The 18,596-nt window shown below is 38.8% G+C and overlaps 1 protein-coding gene across 1 annotated transcript; it reads right to left on the bottom strand.

The window, feature by feature from the left end:
* Positions 1–3,771: 3,771 nt before the first annotated feature.
* Positions 3,772–16,963, bottom strand: LOC104235568 (formin-like protein 3). The gene is made up of 7 exons (XM_009789354.2): positions 16,224–16,963; positions 14,184–14,997; positions 13,654–14,083; positions 13,355–13,557; positions 6,098–6,333; positions 4,371–5,246; positions 3,772–4,269 (listed from the first exon to the last, which is right to left on the bottom strand). The coding sequence occupies exons 1-6, from the start codon at positions 16,416–16,418 to the stop codon at positions 4,383–4,385; spliced, it is 2,742 nt and encodes a 913-aa protein (XP_009787656.1). The 5' UTR covers positions 16,419–16,963; the 3' UTR covers positions 3,772–4,269; positions 4,371–4,382.
* Between the last annotated feature and the right edge of the window lie 1,633 nt (positions 16,964–18,596).

The following is an 18,596-nucleotide window of genomic DNA, read 5'->3' as shown; positions in this document are numbered from 1 at the left end:
ATATGGGGCATGCGAATTTTCTTGGGGATGGGCATCGGAGCTGCGCTTGGGGGAAATGGTTTTTGTATGAACTTTTTGGCGTCTAAACCTTTCAAAAGTGGAGGTGCCCCTGGTATCTGGTCTACCCGGGAGTTATAAGTTTCCACCTTCTTATCATTTTCTTCAATTTTCTTTTCTCCGGACTCGATTCTCTTGGTTTGTTCCTCGAGCACTTTTATAATCGTGGGGTCAGTCCCCGAGCCGCTTTCATCGGGCCTCTCTAGCACTGGTTCAGTACGCCGAGTGTTTACTGGTTCGGCTGTGTTTGGAGTTCTATTCTAACTCTGAAGTTGAGCGATGGCGATTTGCTGAGCTTGCAGTGTCTCGAATATCACTTGGAGGACGACTCCCCTTTCTTACATTCCTTGTGTTCCTTGGCCACCGGGCCGAGTTTCCCTACGTATATTTGCTTCGGGGTCCGTGCCTAGATCTGCATTCAAAGAAATGTGCGAGCTAACATCAACAGGTTCCACATTTGGTAATTCCCCTGGATTTTTCGGTGGTACACCGGCTTGTGCGTTGTTGTTTTCTCCAACACCTTCGTTGTCGTGAATGAGTGCGTTTTATGCGCTAGACATGTTTCAGCATGAAAATCAACAAATGTTGAAAAGAAAAAGTGTAAAAATAATGTGTGTAACGAGAATCAGTAAAGAAATAATCACTATTATCTTTAGTCCTATGGTGGGCGCCAAACTGTTTACCTCGAAAATATGAGTAACAATTAAATTTGATTAGTGATTTTAAAGATATATGATTTAGTTCAATACCAATTAGTAATCAGGAAATATGAAGTATAAATGAAAGATAGAAGTGAATCAAACCAATGTTACTTAGCAGTAGTGACCTCAAGCTTACCTCGAGGTGGCTTAGGGCAGTAAGAACGACTAAGTGATAAAAATAAAGTAAGAACAATGGAGCTAAAGGACAATGCGGATGAACAGTAGGCAAAAAGGTAGAAAATATATTCTTTTCTCAGTGATGATAATATCTCTTACAAATGATTGGAGTCCCCTTTATATAATAGGGGAGCCCTAAATAAGGAATATTTCTATTTACAGTAAGGAATATTCTTGGTACAGCAGTCTAACCGCCTAGTACCGAATAGTACAATCATATTCCGGGATTTGCGCCATGACTTCGGGGACATGGCAGGAATCTAACTTGTTCTGATACAAATCCTTAAAGGTACTACTTCGAGGTCGAGCATACTCGAACTCGGTATGCATCATGCTCTGCCCTCGAACTCGGATCTGGTCCCTCGAGCTCGAACCTGGTCTTACCCAGACTCGGACTTCGGACGACCTCTCAAGCATATAAATCGAAGGATCTCGACCGTATACAGTCAAAACCCCCAATGGAGAGATGTGACGTTATGATATGGAATTTTTGAACAATTAAAATGGATAAAATGAAAGGGGAAAAAAAAGAAGAAGAGGAAAACGATAAAGAGGATTCCTACCCTATTGAGATGCCACATCACCTCCTCATGTCCCTTATATATATATATAATAATAATAATAATAATAATAATAATAATAATAATAATAATAATAATAATAATAATAATAATAATAATAAATTCTCACAGTTTAGTACATGCATTGTGCTTGGACGTGGAATCTTTATGTCATGGTAGGCTCCCTACATACTTACGTAGTATCAGGGGGCTTAAGTATATGCGGGGCCTAAAGCCAAAGTTTAATATGAGGCCTAAATTTTTTTAAAAGGTTATAAGATATGATTTTATTTAAAGTTTTTTCTTCTAGCTTTTGAGATACAAAGTTGTTAATAATCCTTTTTATAATCGATTTTCTCTAATAATTCTTTTTTAATTGATAATATAGTCAACTCATTTAATCTTTCTTGAGATATTGTTGATTTTAGATAAGATTTTATAGAGTAATAGAAGTATAGAACTATTGGAAGCTTAAATTTTTTGGAGAACGAAGATGAGTAAGAATATTAAAGAGAAAGACATAAAATATGTAGGGCTTTCTGAAATGTGAAGATATTGGGGAAAAGAAAGATTAAATTGAACAAATTAAGAAAAGGGAGAGTAAAATTTTTACACGTTAACTAATGAAGGAGTAAGAAATGAAAAATTGAAACGTTGGGGAAAATATTCATCTACCCATGTTTAAGTAAGTCAAATTATTATTTTGTACATATATCTAAAGAGCTTTCTTTCTTTTTATATTAAAAACTTTACTTTTGTATTAAAAGTACTAAATATTATTTTTTAAATACCTATAAACCTATTATTTTTAGAAAATGGGGCCCTCAAAATTTGGGGGCCTAAGACACAAGCCTTACTACTCAAAACATTAGAGCCGCCCTGCGTAATACCCTTTGAGATGCCGTCCTTCATCGAACCTTAATTGAAGTAGGACACTTTATTTACCATTTTGTCCTTTTTGTTGTGTTGGGTAAACATTTTACCATTGCTTTTAATGTGTAGGATATTTATTGCTTTCTCTATCTATTGTGTGATCCGAACCTATGCGATCTATCCATGATCACAATGAATCTTGGTTGGAACTAAGTGAAGGGCTGATGTTAAACAAATAACATATGAGTTGTAGTTAGGGTGAAATTTCATTGAAATCCAAACTAGCTAGTTCTCAAAATGCGTCGAACAGTTACATATCCAGGACGCTTGACACAAATAAACGTGTCAGAAGTCTTTTCATATCCCTAATCTTATTTAATTTTTAAAATCAGATCATTTCGCGGACTGGTAAAACAAAAAACTACGAAGAGAAAATTCACATGAATTTATATAGGACCTGTTGTATTAGTATACAAATTTCATGTGTTCTTTTACAGTCAAAGAGAATCGATTCTGTAAAGACAAGATCGATAATTTCATCTGTGTAAGATTATCAATATTAGTATCATTATTGAAGTAATGCAAGATAACACATTTTCTATAAAATATAAAAATATAAGTTTGGAGAAGTGTTACGCAATGTAGCAAAGAAAATCATTTTTTTGGGCTAATAAAAGAAAATATTATTACTGCATGAAGAAATTAAGCCAGCTGGCCTAGACTATTTCCAGTACGTATGTCTTTGTGTCCTTGGCTCCGTAGTTGTTCAATTAAACAACGCAAATTGGCCTAAACTTTTTCTACTTTTTAAAACCCCACCTCTCCATTGCTAATGACATTCCCTTAATGCCGAGAAGCTCCAACAAAAACTCCAATTTAGCCTTAGCATGGTGTTATCGAGTCAAGACCAAGAGGTCTCCAGTTCAAGTATCATCAATATGTAAATTTATATATATAACTTATTTGTTCGTATTTTTCTCACCGGTGTGTGCTAAAAGATGTCAATTCTTTATTTATTTCTTTTCTTGGCATATTGTTTTAACTGGCGTGCAAATCCATACGTTACAACTAATAAAGGTCTTTACAGGAGAGAGCTGGAAATGAAGTCAATATATTGTAATAGCTTGAAATTCTTCACCTTTACATAGTAGTAAACAAAGCAGAAGATGCTGCAACTATGAAATACTAGCAAATTTGAAATTCTTCACCTTTACATAAACCTTGTGCCGCAAGGCGATTTCATCCACCAATCAGCAGAAATGGTTTAATGCATACGCGTAAGGGACGTCCTAGAAATGCCATATGCCTATCCTAAAACTCACAAATTCATATTTACAGAAATATAGAATGAGGAGTAGACAATCATAAACTAAACAAAAGGAAAGACTAGTAGATATTGTACCTAGTGGAGTGCCCAACAAAGAACTAGGCAACAAATTGGATTAGAGAACAGATGTATCAACAGTCATGCATCTTGACCAGAAAAAGAAGCTGGAACTGGAAGAATAAAGAGCTGCAACTGTACAAATCTGGTCCAACTTCCAATTTATACTAAAAAGAATTTAACAAATATTGAGGAGACTTCAGTACCTTTACCAACTCATAGTAGAATTAGTTATATTCTCATAGACAAAGGTGACTACAACGTTGAGAGGTCGTGATTTAACTCCGTTGAATAGTTGTACTAGACCATGCAATAACTACGGCATGGTCTTTACTATAGTCATTCTTTCTACTGCTACGGCTCTAGGAGAGCATAGAAGGCAAATGCCTATTCCCCTCTCTCTAAAAAGCGTGTTCAGTAACTGCGGCGTAGGAGGCAGACCTTAGGTCTCATATAGTTTTTTAGACAATTCTGCAGACTATTATCCAGCCATATTAGCTCCAAAGTACTCTGACACCTACGCATCAAAAGCAGCATAGTTATAACTCATTAGCCCTTCTTTGCACTGTTTCCTGGAAAGGGGTTTAGGAGTACACTACCATGAAATGGAAATCATACCTAGACAGACAGCTACGGGCTTGAGCTCTCCTCATCTGAACTAGAATCGCCCATATGTCGCTCCTGGATTGCAGGAAATAGTCGTTTACGTATGTCTGGCAAAGACTCAGGACAGGATTCTTGGGAAGGAGATGTTGCTACCGTCCCTTTTGTAGGAGTCTTTGCTGGAACTTTTGTTGAGTTTCTCACCACAGTACATGCCTTGTCCAGCATAATTAAGAAGTCACTAACAACCGAAAAGAGACGCAAGCCTTCATCCTTCCCTGCATTTTCATGGAAATAGTCTCCTGTGTTCTTAACCAAAGACATTATCCTCTTCTCTTCTTCTAGTATCCAAGTAATCTCCTGTTCCGCATGTTGGATAAAATTTGTGAGAGTATCACGGAACTTACTGTCTTCCTCCAAACTTGTCATATCAGTGTCCAGAAACTCTTTAGTTTTCACTAGTGACTGACTAAGCTTGGTGACAGCTGCACTTAGGTTCTCGCCATCAATAAGTGATGCTTTTCTTACGTTCTCAAGCTCATTGCTTAAACCAGAAACCACCTGGAGACCAAGGCTACGATGATAATCTGCTGAATCCTGAGCAGGATCCTCTACAAGATCTTCTGTCTTCACATTGGACGTGCTTTGCTTCTCCCTTAATCTACGTGCAGCTCTTAATCCTTCAGATCGAATAATTTCCTGCACTACAAAGTTCAAGAGTGTGGTCTTGCCATCAGTTCCTTTCACATCTGATAGTTTCAAAAGTGTGTCAAGCTTGAATGCCTGTGCACCACCACGGAAGGTGCCATCGTTCATGCGGTTGCCAGTCTTAAGAACTGCTTCAAGAAGTTTCAGGAACAGTCTGCTGTTTCTCAGCTCCTTACATGCGACCTGCAAGTCAGGATGATTTAATAAAAAGCCATCCCTGATTCCCTATGTGCAGTTACAGAACAATAACAAGATAACATTCTAAAAGCTCTTCTATATAACCATGAAGTACAGAGAACAACAACAACTACTACTATGCCTCAGTCCCAAACAAGTTCGAGTTGGCAAGAGTTTATTGCCTTGGCATCACTTCCACATTAAGATAAGAAGATCCGAGGGTAGAAAGATTTAAAAAAATCTTCCGGCACTACCAAAATCAGATGATATTGTTAGTCCAACTGTTTAACATGCATTTCACACACAGTGCAATGACCCCCTTTAACTGAAAATGTCCGTATGTTACTACATAAAATGAAAAACGGTGAACCGAAGAAGAAAACTCGGGTGAGTCCTATTAATTGTTTTATTGCTGTTGATTATAACTATAATTATAAGAAGAGATGGTGCCCTTCAATAAAAAAAAGTCTAATTTGTACATATTTTTTGCCAGTAATAATCTAAAAGAACGGTTGACTTCCTTTATTATTTTTTGAGATGTTGAATTCCTTTACTAATTTTTTTTTTATTCTTAGTTTTTTCAAGAAAGATGATATTCCAACATGCAGAGACAGACGATCTTTTAGAGATGAAAATACAAGATCAGTCACATGATATGTAGCATATATGTGTTGTTTATTTGGTTTTCTTTTCTTCTTTTTTTCTCAGAGTTTATGTGGATGGTGTGTTTATAGTTGGCAGACCACCAAGCAGGAGAATCAACAGATAAAACCAGAGGCCAAAGCACAACAACCAAGATATTTTTCACTCTGAAAGCAACCATCAAATTGTAAGAAAATCAATATTTTACACTTTACCTCCAAGGTTGTGAAGGACTCTTTAATGGAAGAAACTTCTTCCTGAAGAGAACTCATGAGCAACAATGATTCCATCCGTTTGAAGGCAAATGGAACTGCAACCATGGACTTGAGAAAACGTTCAGCAGGACCAAGCTGAGAAATGTCTCCAGCAAACAATCTGAGTTTTAGTTCTTCATCTGTTGTTGGTGCCATCTTCAATAGAGTTCGTAGGAGTTCAGGAGGCAGCTCATTACCTGATAAGATACTTAAGTAATTAGAATTAAGATTCAGAAACTTTATTGATGAAAATAATACATCATTGAAAAATGAAAATAATTTGCAATATCTAAGTTGAAGTACCAATCGAAATCAAGGTTTCACGACTTAAATATGAAATAGCAGTAAAGATCTAATGCGCTTGGCAAGGGACATGAAAATAAGAGACTTTTTGTTATCGTGAGACTTCAATATTTTCCTTGGGATTGTTTAAAACATCTGATTAAGCAGAGAATCAAATAAGTGCCAGACCAAATGTAAACGAATTAAGTAATACCATAGCTTTCAAATTAACTTCATGCTAGACAGCCATTAGCAGTGATTGGAGGGTTTCTAAGAAATACTTAAATCTTCACTCGCTGGTTAAAGTGCCAGACTAAGCAATGAAAGTTTATATTATATCAAAGTAATACCTAAATAAACTGTAGAAACTCTTCTCCTTTCTTGGGGGTTGTGGAGGGTGGCGGGGTAGGGGGATTGGAGACATTGAAGAATGAGGTGCTCTTTAAACTTTGCCATGTTTTATTTTACATGAGTGACTAGGACTTTCAATCCAATAATCCAGTTGTAATATGCTATCATTCACAGAATACATTTTCCTTCTTACTAGTCTTCTCATCCCTAAAAGTTTTCTGTGATTGCTATCCAGGTACTAGTTGGCATTTCGCAACACGCATATGCGTGTTGCCAAATGCCAACTAGTACGCGTGTTGCGAAATGCCAACTAGTACCTAGATAGAAATGCGTGTTGCGAAATGCCAAATAGCACCTAGATAGCTCATAGAAAACTTTTTCTTAAAAAGTTATATTATTCGCAACACACATATAATGAAAATTTAAGATGGGGCTTTTCTTGCCTCCAAACACATTAATAAAAACAGGAGTTGTGGATATTAAGATGAATATTCAATTCAAATCCACGTTCACATTTCCAGGAGAATGACATGATAAATGAAAATGCAACAAATTAAGTAAAAATAATAAATGCTTGAAACAAAGGAGCACTAAAAGTTATGAGATATGAAGATACCTAACAAAGTGATAGGCAAGTTCTATAAAACGATAGTGAAGCAATGTTAAATTGGGGTGAATTTTGAGTTGCTAAGGTCCAACATATCCACAGTATGAATGTTGCAGAAATGCGGATGTCAAGGTAGATAAGCGATCATACAAGATTTGAAAAGATAAAAAATAAGCACATCCGACAGAGGTTACAAGTAGCACATATAAAGGATAAACTGAGATAATGTCACTTGAGATGGTTTAGCATCTCCTATATAAACGTCCAAATGTACCGTTTGCACGTCCAAATGTACCCTTAGCTAAGAATAGCACAAGATGAAGCAAAGGCTTCATATAGGCAATACCAACTAGTTGGAATGATGCTAAGTTATTGATGTTAAACTTACGTAAGCGAGGTGTGTGCCAAGAGTCTTTTAGTTTGGTTAGAGACTTATTTGTCAATGTAAGGATGAATGTGAGATGGACAGCCCTCTAGTGTTCGAGACCCAAAAATGCCCCTTTAGAATAATTATTTTATATTGAATGAAATGTGACAAATACAGTGGAACTGCTAAAGAGGATTCGTACAGCCACCCTAACTACTTCCGATATCGTAGCACATTAGATTTAATTGATTGATTGAAACACCCACGAAGAATATAGTTTTCTAAAGGGTGGGGAGAAATTAATGTGTAGACTTTATTGCTCAATCTCTTCCCTCCCTTTCCTAATACTTTTCTCTTTAGTTTTAATCCAATGAGTAACACTCATGTCTAAGTCAAAAGGCTGAAAAAATATAAATGAAAATACTTTACTGAGGTGGCAATACTTCTACTTACTTCAAGAACCTCCTACATTATACTCACACTCTTTACAGGGTGATAATGTACTACTAGTTCTATTTTCGTAATAGCTACTACATCTTCAACGTCAAAGAGATTGGATATATATATGTTAGAATGGTTATGTAAATCGGAGTAAATAACCTTAATCCCATATGTATTAGGAGTAGGACATGTTATGTGTATGTATATATATAAGGCTCATTGTATTGTGTTTAACATAAGAGAATAATATCAATAATATTTTCTCCCGTGCATTCTCACATGGCATCAGAGCAGCAGTGAGAAAACATCCGGGAAAGAAAACTCACCCAAAACAGTCGTCGTGCATCAATTCCGGCGACCTTTTAGGGTTGTTTTTCGAAAAAAATCAATTTCCATCGGTGTTGTGCAAAAACCAACACCACCACAACATCCCCCAACCCCCGGCGACCAAACCCCATCAAACACCTCCGGCAGACAACCTCTCACGCGCCGCCAAACGGCGCCCGGATGATTTTTTTTCGGGCGAGATCTGCTTCACGCGCCGGCGCGTGGAGCCCTTTCCGGCCATTTTTTGACGACGGATCTTCAGAACAGTTGGGTCGGCTACTAATTCCGACCCTACCCATCCTGTTTTGTTTGATTCCGACCACTTTGAGTTTTTTCCGGCATCTACACTGATTTTTTCTGGCAGCTACAGTAATTTCACAGCAAAAACAGTGTTTCCTTCATCTGTTCCAACGAGTTTTCACGATGTCTTTGGGAGTCGATGCTTTCGGGTCTAAAAACCCGGGTTCTGGCAGTTCCGGTGTTATGATTATCTCAGAACCTTTAATGGGAGGTTCAAACTACGTAGCTTGGGCTTCGTCTGTCGAGTTGTGGTGTAAAGGTCAAGGAGTTCAAGATCATTTAACAAAAAAGTCTAGCAAAGGTGATGAAAAGGCCAAAACACTGTGGGAGAAGGTCGATGCTCAGTTATGTAGTATCCTGTGGCGATCTATTGATTCCAAGTTGATGCCCTTGATCCGTCCATTCCAGACATGTTATTTAGTTTGGGAAAAGGCTCGTAATTTATACGCTAATGATATATCTCGTTTCTATGATGTAATATCGCGAATGACAAGCTTGAAGAAACATGAATTGGATATGTCTACTTACTTGGGACAAGTACGGGCAGTCATGGAAGAATTTGAGACATTGATGCCAGTTTCTGCTAGTATTGAAAAGCAACAAGAGCAACGACAAAAGATGTTTCTAGTTCTTACACTCGCTGGACTCCCTAATGACCTTGATTCAGTACGTGACCAGATTTTGGCTAGTCCGGCTGTCCCCACAGTTGATGAATTATTCTCTCGATTACTTCGCATTGCTGCAGCACCAAGTCACCCAGTGAGCTCATCACAGACACTTGACTCATCTGTCCTCGTATCCCAGTCAGTGGATAATCGGGCATCTCATACTATGGAGAATAGACGAAGAGGTCGTTTTGGAAGATCTAGACCCAAGTGCTCTTATTGTCATAAACTTGGACACACTCGTGACGTGTGCTATTCTTTACATGGCCACCAACCCAAAAATGCTTATGTTGCTCAGACTGAGACTACAGGTAACCAGGGTTTTTCTTTATCTGAAGGGGAGTATAATGAGTTCCTTCAGTATCGAGCAAGTAAGCAGACATCTCCACAAATAGCCTCTGTTGCTCAGACTGATACTTCTATTGCTGGTAATTCTTTTGCTTGTGCTTCCCAGTCTACTACTCTTGGACAATGGGTTGTGGACTCAGCCGCTTCTGATCATATCTCTGGTAATAAATCACTTTTGTCAAATATTGCGTATTCACAGTCTCTTCCCACTGTTACTTTAGCCGATGGGTCTCAAACCAAAGCAAAAGAAGTTGGACAAGCGAATCTCCTACCCTCTGTCACTCTAGATTCCGTTCTCTATGTCCCTGGCTGTCCTTTTAATCTTGCATCTGTTAGTCGTTTGACTCGTGCCCCCCATTGTGGTTTTATTGATGATTCCTTTATTATGCAGGACCGCAGTACGGGGCAGACGATTGGAACAGGACTTGAATCAGAAGGCCTTTACTACCTTAACTCACTCAATTCCTCCAAGACATGTCTAGTTACAGATACTCCGGACCTAATTCATAGACGTTTAGGACATCCAAGCTTATCCAAGCTTCAGAAGATGGTGCCTAGTTTGTCTAGTTTATCCACATTAGAGTGTGAGTCATGTTAGCTCGGGAAACATACCCGAGCCTCCTTTCCTCGTAGTATTAAGAGTCATGCAGAGTCTGTTTTTTTCTTTAGTTCATTCTGATATATGGGGTCCTAGTAGAGTCAGTTCAACCTTGGGATTTCGTTATTTTGTTAGTTTCATTGATGATCATTCAAGATGTACTTGGATTTCTTAATGAAAGATCATTCTGAGTTGTTTTCTATATTCCAGAATTTTTTGTACTGAAATTAAAAATCAATTTGGTGTTTCTATTCGCACTTTTCGCAGTGATAATGCCTTAGAATATTTATCCTCTCAATTTCAGCAGTTTATGACTTCTCAAGGAATTATTCATCAGACCCCTTGTCCTTATACCCCTCAGCAAAATGGGGTTGCAAAGAGAAAAAATAGGCACATCATTGAGACTGCTCGCACACTTCTCATTGAATCTCATGTTCCGTTGCGTTTTTGGGGCGATGCAGTTCTCACAGCTTGTTATTTAGTTAATCGGATGCCTTCCTCTCCCATCCAGAATCAGATACCATATGCAGTATTGTTTCCCCAATCACCCTTATACTTTGTTCCCCCTCGTGTTTTTGGGAGCACTTGTTTCGTTCATAACTTCGCCCTTGGGAAAGATAAGTTAGCTCCTCGTGCTCTCAAGTGTGTCTTCCTTGGTTATTCTCGTGTTCAGAAGGGATATCGTTGTTACTCACCTGATCTTCGTAGGTACTTTATGTCCTCTGATGTCACATTTTTTGAGTCTAAACCTTTCTTTACCTCTTCTGACCATTCTGACCACCTTGATATATCTGAGGTCTTACCTATACCGACCTTTAAGGAGTCTACTATAGCTCCTCCTTCACCTTCCACCACAGAAGTCTTACCCGAGTCTATTATAGCTCCTCCTTCACCTTTCGCTACAGAAGTCTTACCCATTCCAACCGCTGGGGAGTCTAGTGTGGCTGCTCCTAGACTCCCTGCCACAGGAACGCCACTCTTGACATATCATCGTCGTCCGCACCCAGCATCAGGCCCAGCTGATTCACGTCCTTCACCTGACCCTGCTCCTCCTGCAGACTTGTCTCTTCCTAGTACACCGATTGCACTTCGGAAAGGTATACGGACCACCCTTAATCCTAATCCCCATTATGTCAGTTTGAGTTATCATCGTTTGTCATCACCCTATTATGCTTTTCTATCTTCTTTGTCCTCTGTTTCCATCCCTAAGTCTACAGGTGAAGCATTGTCTCATCTAGGATGGCGACAGGCTATGATTGACGAGATGTCTGCTTTACATACGAGTGGTACTTGGGAGCTCGTCCCTCTTCCTTCAAGTAAATCTACTGTTGGTTGTCATTGGGCGTATGCAGTCAAGGTTGGTCCGAATGGTAAGGTTGATCACTTTAAGGCTCGTCTTGTTGCCAAGGGATATACTCAGATATTTGGGCTCAATTACAGTGATACCTTCTCTCCCGTGGCTAAGATAGCATCAGTCCGCCATTTTCTATCCATGGTTGCTATTCGCCATTGGCCCCTCTATCAGTTGGACATTAAGAATGCTTTTTTTACACGGTGACCTTGTGGATGAAGTTTATATGGAGCAACCGCCTGGGTTTGTTGCTCAGTGGGAGTCTCGTGGCCTTGTATGTCGCTTGCGCCGGTCACTTTATGGTCTAAAGCAGTCTCCTCGAGCCTGGTTTGGTAAGTTTAGCACAGTTATCCAGGAATTTGGCATGATTCGGAGTGAAGCTGATCACTCTGTATTCTATCGGCATTCTGCTTCGAGTCTCTGTATTTATCTGGTGGTCTATGTTGATGACATTGTTATTACCGGCAATGACCAGGATGGTATTACTAAATTGAAGCAACATCTCTTTCAACACTTTCAAACTAAGGATTTGGGCAAACTAAAGTATTTTCTGGGTATTGAGGTCGCTCAGTCTAGCTCAGGTATTGTGATCTCACAACGAAAGTATGCCTTAGATATTCTTGAGGAGTCAGGAATGACAGGTTGTAGACCTGTTGACACTCCGATGGATCCAAATTCTAAACTTCTGCCAGGACAGGGGGAGCCTCTTAGCGATCCTGCAAGATATAGACGGTTGGTTGGTAAATTAAATTACCTTACAGTGACAAGACCTGACATTTCCTTTTCTGTGAGTGTTGTGAGTCAGTTTATGGATTCTCCGTGTGATAGTCATTGGGATGCAATTGTTCGCATTCTTCGGTATATAAATTAGCTCCAGGCAAAGGTTTATTGTTTGAGGATCGAGGCCATGAGCAGATCGTTGGATACTCAGATGCTGATTGGGCAGGATCACCTTCTGATAGGTGTTCTACGTCTAGATATTGTGTCTTAGTAGGAGGAAATTTGGTGTCCAGGAAGAGCAAGAAACAGAATGTGGTTGCTCGGTCTAGTGCAGAAGCAGAATATCGAGCGATGGGTATGGCGACATATGAGCTAATTTGGATCAAACAATTGCTCAAGGAGTAGAAATTTGGTGAGATTAGTCAGATGGGACTTATGTGTCATAATCAAGCTGCTCTTCATATTGTGTCAAATCCAGTGTTCCATGAGAGAACTAAACACATTGAGATTGACTGTCACTTTGTCAGAGAAAAGATACTCTCGGGAGATATTGCTACAAAGTTTGCGAAGTCGAATGATCAGCTTGCAGATATTTTCACCAAGTCCCTCACTGGTCCTCGTATTAACTACATATGTAACAAGCTCGGTACATATGATTTATATGCACCAGCTTGAGGGGGAGTGTTAGAATAGTTATGTAAATAGGAGTAAATAACCCTAATCCCATATGTATTAGGAGTAGGACATGTTATGTATATATATATAGGGCTCATTGTATTGTGTTTAACATAAGAGAATAATATCAATAATATTTTCTCCCGTGCATTCTCACAATATATATATAGAGAGAGAGAGATTTACCCTCATGGAGAGCATCATAAACTTCTTCTGTTGTCACATTTAAGGCTCTGAGAAGAATTGCTAGATTCTGTGATTTCTTAGCATCAATAATCTGAATATATTGTGGGGTTTGGTCAAAGGATGAGGAAGCTTTTCTTCGATCATCTTTTCCTTGGTCTACCGGTATATATCCGAATAAGGACTCCATCATCTCCTCATTAAACCTGTAATAAAATTCAGCAAGCAGAATTGTAAAGACTGAGACAGTTAAACTACTCTCGCAGGAGCAAAGTGAATAGCAAGACCAGTGCAAAGCTTACTGGAATGAGCCGGCTTTTATTTCATGCCAAACCATAGAGTGATCAGGATTAGCAAGAACCTTGTCCCAGAAGAATGGCTTTAATTTTGCTTTCGGAGCATCAGATTCAGCCAATGAGTCACTTTCCCCATCCCCAGAAGAACGTCCTCTCTGATGTGCTCCAAGAGGTAAAGGCTTCGCCATACCAGGTTTTGGTGGATTAGGAGGGCGAACAACTTTTAGAGGTGGAGGTGCTCTTGGAGCTGGCGGTTTAGGAGGAGGAGGTGGGGGTGGACTAGGTGGTGGAGGTGCAGATTTTCCTGGAGGAAGGGGTAATGATGCATGAGCATTTGCATTCATCTCAGGTTTTGATAGTTTCGATTCTGCTTCGAAAGAATTATGAGGATCAGCACTGGTTACTGCAGATGCACTCTTGACATTTAGAGAAGAACCTGACAACACAAATTATACAAATTACTGAAATATAATGAAAAAGAGTGAGACAATGAGATAAACAGAAACAATCATGATAAGTAGCAGCAGATAAGACACCTGTCAGAGGTTGTTTTCCATCCCTTTGCCCATCGTTTGGAGTTATTTCTTTCTTTTTATTCTTAACACATAATATCAACAGAGATAAAAGGGCAATTCCTGCAACAGAACATCCAGCCACCACAGCAATTAAATAATTTCGACCCTCCTGATTATTTCCAGGAGAATTAGGACCATTCTGTAGTTTATCTGGAGGTTGAACAGGCAAAGGTTTAGAAGAATTGGAGTGAATTTGAGGTTTTGGAGGCATTTCAGGAGGTTTTATAGCTGCAGAAGGAGGCTGAAAAATTGGAGGAGAGCTAGTGGGCACTTCAATAGAAGGAACTGGAGCATAAATTGGTGATACAGTTGCAGGGCCTGGAGACGGAGCGAGAGTTGGAACTGTTGCAGGACCTGGAGACGGAGCAAGAGTTGGAACAGCTGCAGGACCTGGAGACGGAGCGAGAGTTGGAACTGGAGCATGATTTGTTGGCATGAATGGATACTTTCTTCCTCTTAGGTACCTCCTGGGAACTCTGGACCATTGCGAGAAAAGCTCTTGGTACTTGCTAAACCAAGTACTGGATGCATCCTCACTATTAGAAACATGAAGCGGAACATTTTTCCTTCTTAAGCACTGCAACAGAATCTGCTTCTCTTCGGGAGGCAAATCTTTAATAGCCTTCCGTAAGGTTCTTTTTTTCAACAGAGCTATATCCTGTTTTAAGTAACTATAACTTCCTGTTGCTGCCTGTTGAATAAAATATTCCAGAAATTTTGCAGCTTCTGTGCTCTCTTCCAACTCTTCCCTGCAGTGGATCCATACTTGCTCGGCCTACATACAGACGATTTCATCAAGTTATAGTATCAAGGTAAGAATTAAGTTAGAGATATGAACTCTAAAGACTTAACATAACATTGTATTTTGTCTCACTGTTATGCAACAAATGCTTCTCCATCTTGCATCCTTTGAAAACTTAGATCTGATGCCATTATATCCACAATTAATCAAAACATCCAACAACTAAGATGAAACTTAGCCTATATAATTGATTGTCCAAATCAAGATACAGAGCACTGGCCTACAAAAGTGTGTTGAGTTATTTATTTCTTATCATTACCGGAAAAAGATAAAAGCAAGAAATTTCCACTGGATAAAAAGCAACAGCTTGGAAACACAGATGTACATGCTAAGCCGGTTAGGGAAACAGAAAGCTAAACTCGAAATACATCTTTTGAACCTTGTAACAGCTTTCTTGCACAATGATCTTCAAAATGCTCATGTGAGAAATAACCTTTTGATATGACATAAATAAGATTAAAAGAATTAATTCAAAAGGTTACTGATCTCCTTAAACTAAGAAAAGCATCGGTATTAAAGTTCTGAGGTGGAAGCATAGAGATTCATCCTTGTTGTCTTTTGTTATTAATTTACAGATCCAATTCTTGTTTCCTATGAACCTCCACATCTCAGCCATTTTAACAATTAACATACTTATTCTCTGAGTTTTTGGAAATGCAAAACTCTAGAAATTTTGGCATAGACACCTAGCCCATAATTATTGGTTGTGGAAAAGACCAAGGTAAATTGGTTAAATCCATCTCTTAATTAAAAACATAAATTCACTTAGATAATCCAAAAGTTTATTCTTATGAAAGTAATGCTACTTTCAATTTCACCGAAATTACGAATACTCATCAGAAAATAGTAGTACTTAGGTATCAACAGACAAAATCATAGGCAACATGCCTATAACAATCACAATAAGAACCATATCGTTGACATATACGTTAAGCAACTCACATCTAAAATAGTAAGTAATGCACACATTTTATGCATGCACATTGCATTAAAAAAAAGGGCAGCCCGGTGCACTAAGCTCTCGCTATGCACGGGTCCGGAGAAGAACCGAACTATAAGGGTCTATTATACGCAGCCTTACATTTCTGCAAGAGTCTATTACCCTACATTTCTGCAAGAGGTTGTTTCTGCATTTATGCACATTGCATAAGTGCAAACATTAAATCTCCAGATGAATATGAGAGAAATGAAATCCATACCGTATCTTCGTCTATCACAGGGTCATGCCAAAGACCTGCAATGTCTAAATTGCTTCCCGGAAACTTCCTATTCCCTTCTGAATTTCTTGCTGCCCAAACACAAATCAAAGCGACAAAACCAAATGCATAGGCAACCCTTCCCATTATCAAAATGCTCATCCCATATTTTGGTCTTCTTTTAATTGTATTTGGCATGTATTCAGTTACTTTCAGGTATACCAAGAAACACCCGAAAAACCTTGGCCTTGTTGGCGGCTTTATTTCCAACCAGTTCAAAGAATTCCAAATACTTCACAGCTAAAAGGGAAAAATAAAATTACATACAAATGTATAGACAATATACATATATTAAATATACATGTTTCCAAGCTATGCAACAAGAAACCAGATGGATTGTTGCCCCTATTTTGCATCCAACATTAAAACCTCCCCATAAAACAATGTCAAGATTCAATTTTTACACCTTCAATACATATGTATGCACATAAAAATTGAATATTTAGCCTTCAAAATACAATGCAGAAGCAGAACCCACCACCCTTTGGATCCTTTGCGGACAAATACAGGAAAAACAGATAATTTAGCAAAGGTTTCAAGAAGGAGATGAATTCTATATATGATCAAGAATTCTATTGTAAAGGGTTCCCTTAATTTTTTTAGAAAAAGCACTCAGATTTTCAGACTTTTTTGAGTCATATTCTGCGTTGGGATTTTTGTTTGTTGGAATATTTCATTTTTTTCGGAGGCAAGAGAGTTGTGCGTGCGGCAATCTATATCTATTTGTATATATATAATTGAGGGACATTGATCCGGTGATGTGGCAGCTTCTTTAACCAGAATACATATTTTTCTAATTTCTCAAATTTTTGACTTCTTTCTGTTGGGAATAAACCTCTTACCAAAATAATATTCACGGTAATAAAGCGGAATAATAATGTAGCACCGAGATACGGTAATTAACAAGAATAAAAGAGTAACAATGACACCAAAATTTTTACGTGGAAAACCCTTCTGAATAAGGGAAAAAACCACGACCCCGAGAGGAGCAACTGATATCACTATAGTAAGGAATTTTACAACTTTGTAGGTCGGAGGTAAATACTCCAAAGACCACTACAACACTCAAAAGAAATAACCCTCTTTTGATATTCCCACCTCACTACAATATCGCTCTCTCTCTATTTTCCTCACAGACTATTTTCTTATACCTTGTCTGTGAAACCTTACTCTTTCTTTCTCTCTTTGTTGGTGTGTAGAAATGAGAGTTGAAGCTCTCCTTTTATAGCCAAAGCTTCACCCTCTAAAGCCTACAATATTTGACAATTTACACACACTTTTCACAATTCAACAAAGTTGGCTACCAAACCAAAGAAATTCAACAAGGTTGGCTACCAAACCAAACTAATTCAACAAGGTTGGCTACCAACCAAACCAAGTCAACAAGGTTGGCTACCAAACCAAAGAAAACTCTTATTAGGCACATGCCTAATACTTCTTCAATGAGATGGACATCATCAATCTCCCCCTCCAGTCTCATTCATCCAGAGGAGGTAGCACTGTCTTCTAGTTTGAATGCATGCCGACAAGTTCTTTGCATAGCTCGAACTTGTTCCTTGGTACCACCTTGGTCAGCATATCTGCGGGATTCTCATTTGTAGAAATCTTCAAGACTTTTAGAGATTCATCATCTACCATTTCTCGAATCCAATGATATCTCACATCAATGTGTTTGGTCCTTGCATGGTACATAGAGTTCTTGCTAAGGTCTATTGCACTTTGACTGTCACAATAGACGACATACTCCTTCTGATGCAATCCAAGCTCTTGAAGGAATCGCTTGAGCCATATCATCTCCTTGCCAGTTTCTGTAGCAGCAATGTACTCTGCTTCAGTTGTTGAAAGTGCAACGCACTTTTGCAACTTAGACTGCCATGATATAGCTCCCCCTGAAAATGTAAATAAATATCCAGTAGTAGATTTTCTGTTGTCAATGTCACCTGCCATATCAGCATCTGTATAGCCCTTCAAGATTGGATCAGATCCTCCAAAGCACAAACAATCTCCCGTGGTACCTCTCAGGTACCTGAGTATCCACTTGACTGCTTCCCAATGTTCCTTTCCAGGATTTTCAAGAAACCTGCTGACAACACCAACTGCGTGAGCAATATCTGGTCTAGTACATACCATTGCATACATCAAGCTTCCGACTGCTGAAGCATAAGGAACTTTAGCCATGTTCCCTTTCTCCTCCACTGTTGTAGGACACATCTTCTTACTCAACTTTAGATGACCAGCAAGAGGTGTGCTGACTGGCTTAGCATTCTTCATGTTGAAGCGTTCTAGTACACGTTCAATGTACTTCTCCTGAGATAG

This window comes from Nicotiana sylvestris, chromosome 7, assembly GCF_000393655.2.
Source record: "Nicotiana sylvestris chromosome 7, ASM39365v2, whole genome shotgun sequence".
In the NCBI taxonomy this organism is placed as follows: Eukaryota; Viridiplantae; Streptophyta; class Magnoliopsida; order Solanales; family Solanaceae; genus Nicotiana; species Nicotiana sylvestris.
This window is presented reverse-complemented; position numbering and strand designations above follow the sequence as displayed.

Excerpts from the sequence above, each read along its gene's own strand:
- LOC104235568 (XM_009789354.2), bottom strand. The coding sequence starts at position 16,418 with ATGCCAAATACAATTAAAAGAAGACCAAAATATGGGATGAGCATTTTG. Across the intron at positions 14,998-16,223 it reads CTGTGATAGACGAAGATACG|GCCGAGCAAGTATGGATCCA; the intron begins GTATGGATTTCA and ends GTCTGTATGTAG. Across the intron at positions 13,558-13,653 it reads ATAAAAGCCGGCTCATTCCA|GTTTAATGAGGAGATGATGG; the intron begins GTAAGCTTTGCA and ends ATTTTATTACAG.